This window comes from Scardinius erythrophthalmus (genome assembly GCF_964197995.2).
Source record: "Scardinius erythrophthalmus genome assembly, chromosome: 10".
Lineage (NCBI taxonomy): Eukaryota > Metazoa > Chordata > Actinopteri > Cypriniformes > Leuciscidae > Scardinius > Scardinius erythrophthalmus.
Window position 1 is genome coordinate 32,916,004 of NC_138230.1, and position 14,809 is coordinate 32,930,812.

The 14,809-nt window shown below is 36.2% G+C and overlaps 2 protein-coding genes across 2 annotated transcripts; one reads left to right on the plus strand and one right to left on the minus strand.

Moving 5' to 3' along the window:
* Nucleotides 1–143: 143 nt before the first annotated feature.
* polr1h (RNA polymerase I subunit H) lies at nucleotides 144–2,869 on the minus strand. Its single transcript, XM_081377123.1, has 5 exons — nucleotides 2,712–2,869; nucleotides 2,465–2,584; nucleotides 2,118–2,221; nucleotides 789–898; nucleotides 144–278 (listed from the first exon to the last, which is right to left on the minus strand). Exons 2-5 carry the CDS (start codon nucleotides 2,580–2,582, stop codon nucleotides 254–256), a joined length of 357 nt encoding a protein of 118 aa, XP_081233249.1. The 5' UTR covers nucleotides 2,583–2,584; nucleotides 2,712–2,869; the 3' UTR covers nucleotides 144–253.
* Nucleotide 2,870: 1 nt separating this feature from the next.
* On the plus strand, nucleotides 2,871–13,895 carry ddx39b (DEAD (Asp-Glu-Ala-Asp) box polypeptide 39B). The gene is made up of 11 exons (XM_081377122.1): nucleotides 2,871–2,960; nucleotides 3,868–4,099; nucleotides 4,186–4,313; nucleotides 4,415–4,507; nucleotides 6,299–6,482; nucleotides 7,068–7,186; nucleotides 11,053–11,184; nucleotides 12,479–12,588; nucleotides 12,680–12,824; nucleotides 12,926–13,073; nucleotides 13,344–13,895. The coding sequence occupies exons 1-11, from the start codon at nucleotides 2,895–2,897 to the stop codon at nucleotides 13,358–13,360; spliced, it is 1,374 nt and encodes a 457-aa protein (XP_081233248.1). The 5' UTR covers nucleotides 2,871–2,894; the 3' UTR covers nucleotides 13,361–13,895.
* Nucleotides 13,896–14,809: the final 914 nt, after the last annotated feature.

Consider the following 14,809-nt stretch of genomic DNA (forward strand, 5'->3'; position numbering starts at 1 on the left):
ACTTTTTCATAATAATATGGATTTATATTCGGTGTTTTTGTGCATGACTTTTTTTTTTATTATTATTATAAACGTAAACTGTATACTATAAATTCCAGCAAAAAATGAATTTCACACATTCTTTTTATTTTTTTATTTTTTTATTATGAATTAACATTGTGGACAAATACATTGTATTTTTATATTTAATACTATTTAAATTCTGGCAACCAATAAAAGACAAAAGACAACAACAGCAGCAAAGGTAATTTTCTCATGAATCCTCCTTTTCTTGGTACCTGTAACAGAGAAATCAAATGAATATATTTTTCTTGTCAGTACACTGACAGATTGAACTGATGGCAGTTATAATCACTTAAAACAATGTTTAAACAGCATTAAGGACAACCTGGTACCAGTATAAATGGTTTCATTTAAATATTATCGCTAAAAGTGCTTAAAGGGATATATCACCCAAAAATAAAAATTCTGTCATCATTTACTCACCCTCATGTTGTTTCAAACCTGTATGAGATTCATTCTTGTGTTGAACACAAAAGAAGATATTTTGAAGAATGTTGGTAACCAGACAGTTGACAGTAGCCATTGACTTCCATAGTATTTGTCTTCCTTCTGTGGAAGTCAATGGGTGCCGTCAACTGTCTGGTTACCAACATTCTTCAAAATATCTTCTTTTGTGTTCAGTAGAAGAAAGAAACTCATACAGGTTTGGAACAACTTGTGGGCGAGTAAGTGATGACATAACTTTCATTTTTGGGTGAACTATCCCTTTAAGAGTGCATAATTACCTGCAGTGTATACATGTGAAGAAGACTGTCTGCCCTTCATCTGCCGATCTCATCTGTCTTGTATGATACACCATTCCCTCTTTATTACAGCGAGAACATCTCCTGTCAATCTGATGAAACGTTTGCAGAAAATGAGAAACAGGTGAGAATGTTTATTGGGTGACATAACAAATTGAACTAATCATTTAAAATTAGGCCTGTCACGATTATGAAATTTGGCTGACGATTAATTGTCTAAAAAATAATTGCGGTTATGGCGATTAATTGTCAGTTTTAGGGCTTTGGCGATTAATTGTCTGTGTTAGGGCTTTGGCTATTATGCCGATTAATTGTCTGTTTTAGGGCTTTGTGCTTCATTCATTAAATAATTGTGATAAATTTAATCCTTTGTAAGTTATCATTTTGCAGTGTAAGATTACAGTTAACACCTTTAAATATTAAATAAATATATTCAATAGCTATGACAATTTGTTTATTAAACTTAGTGAGTGTATAAATCAGCAGCAAAAAGTAATTTTTGAAAACATCTGCACAGTAATTGAATAAAATCTAAACATGACGTTAATAAAAACAAATGTGCACAAACCATGATAATATACGGAACAAAGCGCGTATGCGCATCGCGGGTGCAGAATGATGTGCTTAATGCAACATGGAGTCACAGTGCGAAGCGCTGCACAAGTGCGCATTTAAAAGTTCACGGCACAAAGTGAAGAAATGTCGAGGGCACAAATCCTAGTGTATATCAGTCCAACAGTTTATTGATCATTTGTTTCTTCACAGTTTTAAACTCCAGTTATTGCGCGTCTGATGCCAATTCATAGTCCTTGTGCTGTGTAGGCACACGGTAGCAAGCGAGTCATTTAGAAACAGCAAAAAACTCCAAAATAAAGTCATTTTATGCAAATCCACAGCCCTTTATCTACAGATCAAGCATTATAACGTCAATGTCACATTGGAGAAAGTTTTACCGTGTATCCTGTCGTAACCGGACGACGCGCGCTGTTTGAATGCTGAACGGAATGATGGACAGCTGCAGACGAGTTTGTGAACTTTAATTTAACAATGTAAATATACTACTGTCCCTCACATTAAGCTATGAAATGGCTTCAGATGACTTTGAATATGTTGCTGGAATACGTAATTAGTGCTTGTCTATTTATTTTGGTCCATGACTCCCCCTTGTGCCGTAGGCCTATAAAAGAGCGCAATAATCGCGGTTGTCTGAAACAATCGCAGTTAGATCAAATAATCGCGATCAGACGGTTATTTAATTATCGCGACAGGCCTATTTAAAATGATTAATTACTGTATTTTGAAATAACTTACCACTGGCCCCTTTAATTCAGCATCTTCTACGCTGTCACTAGCAATGGAGCTCTGATCCAAAGGATTAAACACCACCGACGACTTAATAACTTGACCTGTGAATTCTGAGAGAGAACCCTTTTCATACATATACATATTTCATACATATGTTTTCATAGAAATCAATTTATTGATTTAATCTATTTTTATTTTAATAAAATGCATTTAGTTAAATATTATTATAATTATTTATTTTACACTGTTTTTCTCTTAACTTTCTCCTAGCGGGCCCCTAAGGGTCACGAATAACAGTTTGAAAACCCCTGCCATAAATTACATTTTATGACATTAAAAAAGATCTCTCTTACCTTCAACAGATATTTCAAAAGAGCATCGAGGGCAGGTGATAGTATTTTCCCTGCCAGGCACTGGGAGAATGTTTCCACATTCAGGGCAAAAGTCGAGGTCACCTTTAAAACATGACATTGCTGGAGAAATAAAATGTACAGAGATTTATTTTACACACCTCATCCACAGCGTTCAAAACAGTTAGGACTTCTGTAACTAACACATAAACAAATGTGTCACACGTGTATTCACATAAATAGAACTTACTTATCAAAGTTCGAATACAATTGTATTAAACTTGCCAGCTGGAAAAGTGTTGCGGTATCTACTCAAGGTTTAATAACAATAATATGATGTCTTCGCTAAAAACTGAAATGTCTCTTCTCAAGGCAGTTCACGCAGTTCCACATGTTGGGTCCTTCATCAAAACAATCTATTCGTCGCTTGTTGATGACGTTGGGGACGTATCCAGCAGCAGGTGTAGAGAAATCCAACTGCTTCATACAGCATTTTGAGGTAACTGCGATTATTTCATAAAAAATAAAAATAACAGTCAACACAGGAGGTGGTAATAGACTTTATTTTCCGTTAGAAAACACACAGGAATGTTGTGTCATAGTGTATGATTTGGCGCGATGCATACTATCTTGGGCTAAATGGATAAGCTAACGTTACCGCTAATATATTTAATTTTCCTTCGGTTTCACAGACAATAATTCCCAAACTAAAATGCATTAATGAGCTGTTTTAACTAAAAAAAAAAAAACTTGCATTGACATATCTTAAAATATGTCAGTGTATTGTTTTGTCTCAAGATGCACACCAGCAATGTGTTTTTCTAAGGCAGGTTTATAAAAGCTACTTAAATGTCCTAATTGAACTAAAGTCTAATCCTGGTTTAATCTAAACCCTGTCTGTGAAACCAGGCGATAGTTTCTTAGTTTAAAGCGACCTGTCTCCTTAATTACATGCATATTAATTAACATAAAACAACAGCTTTGATTAAATTGTAATTTCTAGCAATTGTAATATCGGAGAATTTGATTTTATTGTTTAATAGTTGTCTTAATTAAGAGTTGTTTACGCTATGAGTCTGTATATGTTATCAAATCGAATAAAATAACACACACACATTTCTAATTCTAATGTAATTTATGATCATGTTATGATTATAAATATGTTATCAAATCTAATAATAAATATCATATACTAATTAATTTTATTTAGATTTGATAATGTTATTCACAATTTATAAACACAGACATGCATAAAACGTAAATTGTGTCAAATAATACACACGCACACATAAAATAGCAGCAGATAATAGTATATATAACAATGATTGACAGGAAGAGGCAGTTACTCCAGCATATTTCATCATATTTTTGCATTTACCGTTGTTTTATTCCTGTCTCTCTGCAAGATGACGGAGAACGACGTTGAGAATGAGCTGTTAGACTATGAGGAGGATGAAGTTGATGGTGGTGTTGCTGGGGATACAGGGCTTGGACACAGCGACAGTGTCATATCCATCAGGAAAGAAGGGGTCAAAGGGTCATATGTGTCCATCCACTCCTCAGGATTCAGGGATTTCCTTCTCAAACCAGAACTCCTGAGAGCTATAGTAGACTGTGGCTTTGAGCATCCATCTGAGGGTGAGCAATTCTACATGTGCTCATATAAGGTCCTTGGATATCAGTTTAAGTTTAGTATGAATATATTTGTGTTTTTCCTCTTTCAGTTCAACATGAATGCATTCCTCAGGCGATCTTGGGGATGGACGTATTATGTCAGGCCAAGTCTGGAATGGGGAAGACGGCTGTCTTTGTGTTGGCCACCCTTCAGCAGCTGGAGCCAGTGACCGGTCAGGTAACAGATCTCTTTTAAAAGGCTCTGAAAACAAAGAACTAAGACATAAATAAAGTGTGCTTTACGTGTCGTTGACTTGACCAGTAATTGTTCTCACCCAGGTATCAGTGTTGGTGATGTGTCATACTCGAGAGCTGGCGTTCCAGATCAGCAAAGAGTATGAGCGCTTCTCCAAATACATGCCTAGTGTCAAGGTAGGAAGATGTTCTATTTGAACCCTTTTCATATGTACACCTCAAGGAAAAGCTTTAATACTGTACCTGTTTTAGAATGACTCATTGTGATATATAGCAATTGCAAACACTTACTATAAAAATCTGATGAATTTCAGTATTCAACACAAGTTTTGGAACAAAACCTAAATAATTACGTCATTAAGTTAGAAATCTTGATTAATCCCCTTGAGGGGAAACTCATTTGCAGCCATTACACATCACAAACAGCACAAGCAATTAAACATTACAGCACAATCAATCCATACAATAATTACACAGCTTCATTAAAAAAACTCACTGCAGCAGGAATAAAATACCTTCTAAATCGCTCTGTAGAACACTGAGGCATCCCTAATCTCTCAATAAATGAACTTTTAGGTCCACATTTTTAATTTTGCCCTCGTTCTCTTTTCCACCGAGACCTCGTGTGAATCTGAGTAAAACAATAACCGAACCTTGTCATCCATAGTGAAACTACCTCCTCAACAAAGCACTGCATAAAACAAAACACTGGCCAGGATTACCCGATAAAAGACATGAAGAAGCTTCAAGCTTCCTACTAATACCAAAAGAACTCATGATTCTTAAAAAGAATTGTGCCTTCTTGAACACAACCTCACTGTTCCTCTTCCAGTTTAATTTACTGTCCAAATGGACACCAAGATATTTATAAGACTGAACTATCTCTATCTTCTAAAATCAATAATCAAGTCTTTGGTCTTCTCAACATTCAATTTTAAAACGTTTTCATCACAACATTAATGTAGAACACTTGATTCCTACCTCATATGCAGAATGCACATCTCAACCAATTTTACATAATTATCTGAACTTAATGTAGTACTATCAAAATAATTAACACAAGCATCAAAGTTTTTTGTGTGCAAATTTCATTAAAAAAATTGTTGGATCAGCTTTAATGCACTTATCAAAGTAATAAAAGCACATAAATATAAAAAGTTTCAAAAAGACAACTAAATTCAAAATGTATCATTTAACTTCCAGTCTGTAAAGGAGTGTAAAATTATGTTCAGATACTTTATTTCATTAATTATTTTTTACATAAACACTAGATAAATAATTTCTGTTTGGATGTAGTAAAACGCCCTCAGATGTAGCAGAAAACACCTGGGTCATGCTTGCATTATCTTCTGTCACTGGCCATAATTCTAACCTTTAAATTAGGATTAGGCATAAAATAATGTCATACATGTGAAAACCGTCTGAAAAAATGAACAAACAGTTCTAACCCACCTCAGAGGAAGATGGGAATCATGTCTTTGTGACAGTTTTTCTGGTGATTAAGGGATAATACAAGACTTATAAATGGTTGTCGAAAGCAAAAACGTTATGAAATTCACATATTTTGTGTGAAATTGTAGAGCAAAATAACCACTATTTTTGAAATCAGAAACCCAAAGTTTATAAGAAACAAGTATTGAATTTCATTCAGCAAATATGATACAGGGTGGCGATTTATTAATTACATGAAAAATAGATGAATCTGTTAATTATATATTGATGTGTGATTTTTAGTGGTGGAAATGAAATGTTTTTCCATTGTAAATGATATGTTATTAAACATAATTTTTAATAGCCATTTCAAATATTTACTAATAATATCATCTAATATTTATGGGTAATTCATACTGTTAAATAAAATGTATTAATAAAACTTACACCTATAAATACACCATGTAAATTCAGGAGTTTAATTTCAAAGACAAACCTTTCTCAAATGCGTTTGCTTACGCTGTCTCTCTCCCCCAGGTGGCAGTGTTCTTTGGGGGTTTATCTATAAAGAAGGATGAGGAGGTGCTGAAGAGAGAGAGCCCTCATGTGGTGGTGGGAACTCCTGGACGTATTTTAGCTCTGTCTCGCAACAAGAGTCTCAACCTGCGACACATCAAGCACTTCATCCTGGATGAATGCGACAAGATGCTGGAGCAACTTGGTGAGCAATCTCTTTTTGAGACTATGGATGTGTTCAGAATGGAATTTACTTGAATAGTGTGCAGTTCACCGTGTACTGCCTACTTTTCTTTAAAGGGAAAGCTGACAAGAGATCAGAGACCATTTCTCCAAAAAGAATCTCTCCAGATCCTATAGAACGCTATGGAAAATGATTGGGCTGAAGTGAAGAGAAGAAGCGCCAACATGGATCTGGGAATCTGCAGGATCTGGAGAGATTCTGTATGGAGGAATGATCTCTTGTCAGGTGTTCTCCAAACTCATCAGGCATTATAGGAGAAGACTCAGAGCTGTTATCTTGGAAAAAGGAGGTTGCAAAAAGTATTTAATAAAAGGGAGCAAATAATTGTTCCCAACGTGTTTTGGAGAAAAACATTTATTTCATAATGTGATTTCCCCCCCACTTTCAATTCTTTTACTTCAATGAAAGGTTAGATTTTTGCACTTTTTTTAAAATAAAATATCAAAAGGATTATCAATGCAGATTTATTTTTTACAGCCATCTTTGATCACATTTACCAAGGGGGCAAATAATTCTGACCAGCACTGTAAATGCATTTTTTTGCAGACATGCGGCGGGATGTCCAGGAAATCTTTCGTATGACCCCTCACGAGAAGCAAGTCATGATGTTCAGTGCTACCCTGAGTAAAGAGATCCGTCCCATCTGTAGAAAGTTCATGCAAGATGTAATTACGCCTCTCCTACTTCTACCATGTCAACAGCTCCTTCCCTTCACAAGACCACCTCATATACACCTGAAAGAGATCCATTTACGGCCTCCGTGAGACATCGTAACGCTAAATGCCCCACTCTCCTGCCCGTTTGATAATCACAGACTGCTAACTAATAGAGGCACAGCGAAAAAGATGTTAAGTCCTTAATCCCTGCCTCAGTTGGCAGCGCTGCGTCAGCATTTGGCAAACACAGTCACCCGTCCGTTTGGCCAACAGATATTACACCATCCATCAGGCTCAATCCTCTGTAAATTTAAACAGGTCCTTTAACAACCTTTGCTAAAGTCATGAAGAGTCCATTTAATATATTTTAAACAGAATAAGAGGATGTCTTTAAGGGAAGGATGTAGTGTATCTTCAAATACACTTAAGGGCCATAAATCAAAGCATAAACACATCTTTAAATATCATTTAGGGACTTAGTTAATAATGAAAAACTCTTCATTCCAACTCTAACAAAATCCCTCATATTAAAATAATACTTCACTCTCAGTATCTATTTATCAAGACAAATGACTTTAGTTCCTGTTTGACTGTAATTCCAGCCTGGAGATTTGTCCTCATATAACCTTTAATTAAAAGAAGCACTTGTTGGAGCTTCATAAATTCTGTTGCCAGCTGCCAGACACTCTCAAGGGGCACAAAACTAAAACTGATAAAGTATCGGTCTAACAAAGCAAGCCAGCTGCTAAAAACTACATTCGATTCACGACAAAGTGGCTCTCCTGGGCTGCAGTTAATTACTCTTTAACAAAGCAGACAGCATAATGAAATCATCTGAGGAATAAAGCGAAACAGAAAGATTCAGTCATTGGTGGCATAAATGAGTTCAGGATGACCAGCCAATGATGGAACAGCTCTTCATCAATCCAGCTGACAGTCTGTGATTAGCACGGTTCCTCATCTGCCCCAAAGAAAAAAGAAAACACTGTCTGTTTCTAAGTTAAAATCAAGGCAATAAAACTGGCCCGAAACGGAGAAGAAAGCATGCGCGGGTGTGAGGGACAAGACAAGAGAGAGAAAGGGAGGATTAAGCTGCGGAAGACTGGAACGAGAGGGATGAGATGATCAAGAAACTTAGAGGAGAGAGGAGATATGCGCGGGTGTAGATAGAGACGCACTTGAAGAACCGTTAGGTGGCAAAGAGCAACTGAAAGAGTGACTCAAACAGAAACCATAAATAGTAAAATACAACTTTGCACCTATTAAAAAAATCTGAATGACTTGTGAGGGGCATAAGTGACATGGCTCTACTAAATATTCATGAACAAATTCCTGTTGCACCATAAAATAATGACTCTCAAAACTGATTCAAACATACACTCATTTAGTGAGAGTTACTATACGTAAATACTATGCACATTCAGATGCAACCTAATGTAATCCACTGATTTGATAGCTTTATTAGGTTGAAGACAATATAGTAAAAAAAGCTTTAGACACACCAGTTCAGCAGCAAATAGAGGATTGATTGACAGGATGTGATAGATTTGCCTTAACATCTCTAAGGTAAGTGCAAAGATGTGTGTTAGACACTAATAAAGTTGGAGTATAGTGCTTTTGGTAAGGGACCAATAGTGATAGAAAATAATTGTGAACTCAGTAACTTTTACTTGGCCTCCACTATTTGTTATTCTTCCCACAACCCTTGTATTAGTGGCCCAGATACTAAAACATGTGTAGTTTTGCACAGATAGATCAGATTGAGGATGTTCTCTGTATATTTAAGCAATTTGGTGGATGAATTTGGCCTTCTGAATTGATTTGTTAGAACATCCCACTGCTAAATGTTACATAGTGTTGCAGTAACAATGTTAGGTGGTGTATGAGTGTTTAAAGTTAACATGAAATGGCATTTATAACTCGTACTTGGGTAAAGTGACAATTTCCGGGTGAAACAAGAAATGATGACAGATGGTGGGGCAGGACTTGATAGGATGGTAAGAAGTGGACAGACTATACTGGGACGAACTTTGCAATCAACTGAAACACCACCAGAACATGCTTAAAGGGATAGTTCACCCAAAAATGGAAATTCTAATTTACTCACTCTCAAGTTGTTCCAAACCTGTATGAATTTCTTTCTTCTGCTGAACACACACAAAAAAGGACATTTTGAAGAATATGGGTAACCAAACAGCTGATGGGCCTCTTTGACTTTCATAGAAGTCAACTGCTTGGTTACCCATATTCTTCAAAATGTCCTTTTTTGTGTGTGTTCAGCAGAAGAAAGAAATACAGGATTTTCATTTTTGGGTGAACTATCCCTTTAAGTCTAGTATGGTGGCTAAATGTTGAAATTTTCCCATTGTAATGCATCTTTTTTCAAATCTGTTATTTATCACCATAACTTATACACTAAAGGGCTGCATTACCAGTAACCTAAAATAATATTAAACAATATATTAAAAAATATTTTCAGTCAGACAAAAGCAACTATTCATATTTTTTAAATGTTACGCAGATACTTTAGTCCAACTGAAATTGTGGAATCGGAAACTAGATAATGTGATTGTAGATCGGTTTCAACTAGCATGTACACGTTATTCAGACTACAGTTGGCCTCTTACTTATGCCTTATTTACACTTTCTGTCCAAATCCAATTTTTTTGCATATCTGTTTGGAATCCGATTATAATTAGGTAGTGTGAACGGCAGAAAATCACATGAAATGCGATTTTTACAAATCCGTTTCGAGCTATATTCATATGTGGTTTGAAGTCATATTAATAATAATTGGATTTGGACTGACAGTGTGAAAATAGCCTTAATGACTCAATATCTGTTTGGTTATTTTTAAAATCGCAATAAACCAAGTAGTGGTAGATCTTTTGTTTCGTATTGTGATGCACATCTGAGTAAAACAGATTATCGAAAAAAGAAAATGTAGGTTGAGGATATCTATGCATTGTTTTTTGATTGGATCTGATTTGAGTGGATCTGCCTCCATCCAATCAAAAAAAGTCCTATATTTTTATTAAAATTTTGTTAATATAATTTAATAAAATAAAAAAAATGACAAGGTCAAAAATAATGAATCACATGCACGGATAAACATTCATAAAAAGATCCATAAGATATATTTGGAAAATAAATTGTGGACTGATGAATCAACCACATTAAGAACAGGAATGCGTATTTGGAATGCAAATAGGGTCAGTTTTGATTTCATGTTGACTTTATACTACTTAAAACTCCTTACAACATAGAATTTCATGTGATTTCCAAACTGCACATTGTTTGGTAGTTTTACTTTGTGTTTCTCAAAAGATCTGTAGTTTTTGAACGTTTATTTAGAAATTGCAGAGATATGATTTTAGGCTTGAAAATGGTAGCTAAATATAGTCTAGGTCAGCAGGGTAGCATTTATCAACGTGTTTGAGACTGTGTGTGTGTGTGTTGCGTCCTCATTGGCTTGGGATGGGTGGGGAGGGTGAATCTAACCCCCATCCCTTCTCTTGCTTCCCTTTCTCCTGCTGTTTCATAACTCTCCTTTCTAACACCATGTTCTCCTTCTCATTGTCGTCCCCTCCCCCACCACTGTCCTTTGCTACAATTTTTATACCTCTTTTGTCCTTGTTTTTCTTTGTGTTCTGGTGTCTTTCTTTCCCTGTCCACATCGACACCCATTCCACCCATGCCGTCACTCTGTCATTAAAAACCACTTCCTCTTTCACACCCTTGTAACACTATGATCTGCACCACCCACGTCTTGTCAACTTTCCTGTATGTGTCTTCACACAATCTTAACCCCCTGAACCTGCACACTCCTCTCCCACCCCTCCTCACCTTCCCCCTGCTTCCACTGGTTGTCCTAGCCGATGGAAATTTTTGTGGACGATGAGACCAAGCTGACGCTTCACGGCCTCCAGCAGTACTACGTCAAGCTGAGGGACAACGAGAAGAACAGGAAGCTCTTTGACCTCTTGGATGTGTTGGAGTTCAACCAGGTATCTCGAGAGTCCACCAGGACACACACACACAAGTCAAGATCCCAAGCACTGTTTAATCCATTCAAATCGAGAGTGATTCAAAAGAGACCAGGGTTAATCGCTAAAGTTTGCAAATCTATTCAAACCAAAATTTTCCACTGTCTAATAAACGTTTGCATACCTGAAAGTGACATGCAATCTGGTCATTCACAGGCTGTAATGCAAATTACAATTCATCCCATTTGAATACAGATTTAGTTAATACAACTTAAATGCAAACTACAACCCTCTGGAATGGATCCATAGAAGTAAACACGGGTATAAGCACGGGTATGTTTGTGGCAATAGCCAAAAATACACTGAATGGGTCAAAATGATCGATTTTTCTTTTATGCCAAAAATCATTAGGATATTAAGTAAAGATCATGATCCATGAAGATACTTTGTAAATTTCCTACCGTAAATATATAAAACATTCATTTTAGTGAGTGAACGCAGCACAATCGCGAACATAAATGGACAATTTTAAAGGCGATTTTCTCAATGTTTTGATTTTTTTGCACCCTCAGATTCCAGATTTTCTAATAGTTGTATCTCGGCCAAATATTGTCCTATACTAACAAACCATACGTCAATGGAAAGCTTATTTATTTTGCTTTCATGTGATGTATACATCTCAATTTAAAAAAAATTGACCCATGTGACTGTTTTTGTCATCCAGGGTCACATGTGGGATTTAAAATTTTAAACAAGGAAATAACTTGATTATATGCAATTTATTTATATATAGTTTGGGGTCGATAACATGTTTTAATGTTTTTAAAGTCTCTAATGATTTAAAGTCGCTGCATTTATATAATGAAATATTATTACACATTAAAAGTACTGTTTTCTATTTGAATAAATAAAATAAAAAAATATTCCATGTTTCCTTTGAGGAAACAATGATTTTCAGGATTCTTTGATAAATAGAAAGTTCAAAAGAACAGCATTTATTTGAAATATAAATCGTTAGTGATATTAAAAGAGTTGTTACTGCCATGTTTTATAAACTGATTCTATATTTAGGCCTATGGATTCACTGTCCACTATTACTTTCTATATTTCTTTTACTTGTTTTTTTTGGATTGCTGGTTTGCTGGATGACAATGTGTTTTTTTTTTTTCACCAAATGTTAATGAGCTAAAAGATGAACCTATGCTTTGAATGGGTGAATTTGTCCACTTGGTTTTAAGTGGTCCATAAAAATTTGTTGTTTCATTTTAATGATGAAAATTGGTTGGTACGGGGTTACAGCTGCTTAGTATTGCAGGTGGTGATCTTCGTTAAATCGGTGCAGCGTTGTATCGCTCTTGCTCAGTTGCTGGTGGAGCAAAATTTCCCTGCCATTGCCATTCATAGAGCAATGCCTCAAGATGAAAGGTAGAAAACATTCACACATTATGCACTTTAATGTTATAGTTAAGATGGTAGGATTTTTGGGGGCTCAGATCACATCTGATTATTATCCCAGACTAGCTCGATATCAGCAATTTAAGGATTTCCAGAGACGAATCCTGGTGGCCACAAACCTGTTTGGCCGAGGTATGGACATCGAAAGAGTCAACATTGCGTTCAACTACGACATGCCTGAAGATTCGGACACATACCTGCATAGGGTTGGTTCAGTTCATGTGACAGTGGCCTATGTCAAACAGAGCCAAATCATGGGCTGTAAATAGATTCACCTGAACGGCTTTAACTTTTCTCATTCCTTCAGGTTGCGAGAGCCGGCAGGTTTGGAACGAAAGGTCTGGCCATCACCTTTGTGTCAGATGAGACTGACGCACGCACTTTGAACGATGTTCAGGACAGGTTTGAGGTGAACATCAGCGAACTTCCAGAGGAGATTGACATCTCGTCGTACAGTGAGTGTTAATATTCCATCTCTACAGACTGGTTTTAAAGGGTTAATTCACAAAAACATTCAATTCTCTTATGTTTTATTCATTGAGAGTGAGGGAGACCAAATAATGACAGAATTAAAATTTTGGGTGAACTATTTCTTTAATGGAATATGTTGAAATTGTCCAGATTTATTTGTAATGTAAAAAAGGGAAAAAAAGTCAAATGTTTTTTGCATTTGTGCAGTCTTGAGCACTTACGTGATTTTCTCCTTGTGCATCTATTTCTCCTAGTTGAACAAACACGATAAAGATGACAACACAACAGGCAGCAGTTTCTTCAGAGGATGCATGGCATTGTAGCATTTGGTAGCAACTGAGAGTTTTTATTTCATATAGACTGTTATGGTGTTAGCGTATACTTAAAATAAACAGCTCATATCGCAGTGTTATCCTAAATGTGGTGGGTTTCTTAATTCCTCCTCAGTAGTTCAGTTCTGGTTTTGCTTGTTGAAAGGGGAAACAATTATTTTACATGTTTATTATTTTTCCTCTCAATATGAATAATTTCCCGTTTGCCTTATTCAGTTTTAGTTATTTATAATGGAGAGGCATATTTTTTTGTTTTCATCATTTGATTGTAATAGACCATACAGTTGATTGCATTGATGTAAAATTGTTTGAAAGTTATTAAACATATTAGCAGTATATCCTGAATGCTTGTTACCAGTAAAGTAGGTATAAATGGAATATAATCAGTGTTCGTTTGATTGCCAGACAAAAGGCCTCTTTGTTTAAACTATCAATGCTTGTTAAACCAAATAAACGTTTGTTTAATTTACAGACACTTTGTTTTTCAGTTATTGAAACATTTGTGTTTTCACACTTGGTTCACTTCACATCTCAAAGCAGATCGCAAGACTTTTGGCTGATACCTGAACACTGTTAAATGTCCCTTGTTCGTGTGATGGAATTTGTCATCAGCACAGTCCACTGATGGCCATGAGCACCAGCCAGGTTTTTTTTGTGTAGTGTGTGTGCGGGTGATTTGAATGCTTGAAAAAAGGCCACTAGAATGCATCTGTCCATGCTCACGGTCAAAGGAATAAACTTTGAAAAGCCTAGGTGCTCAACTGTTGGTGAAATGGACTACTAGAACATGGAAAATGAAGGGCCTTAACAAAATACACCTGGGCCCAGTTGGAAATCCCATGTTTAGCTAACCAGGATTAGGTAATCCATCTTACTTTTGTGCCGGTTTTTCAAAGCAAAATAGGATTGGATCACCCTGATCCAGATTCAGTTTTTCAGATTACCAAATCTGGATTACATTTCACAATGTAGGTTACTTGCTATGTAAAGAACAACAACAGGTAATATCAGGGGCCTGTTTCAGAAAGGAGGTTAAGTGAAAACTCTGAGTATGTTAACCCTGAAATGAGGGAAACTCTGAGTTTTCTGTTTCAGAATGGGAGGTATGTTAAACCTGAGAAAGCAGAGCAAGTCAAGCCCGTTTCTGAAAGAGAGGTAACTTACTCTGTGAACCTAACCTGGGGTGCGTTTCCCGAAAGCATCGTTGGCCAACTATGGTCGCAAGTTCATCGCAATGCCCATTGAACTCTATTGGTAATGACGGAACTTGCGACCATAGTTGGCCAACGATGCTTTCGGGAAACGCACCCCTGGTCGGGAGCAGGTTTTCTTCAGTAAACCCGGAGTTTCTTTCGGTCTCCTCCCCTTTTTTAAAGAGGAAGTAGTGT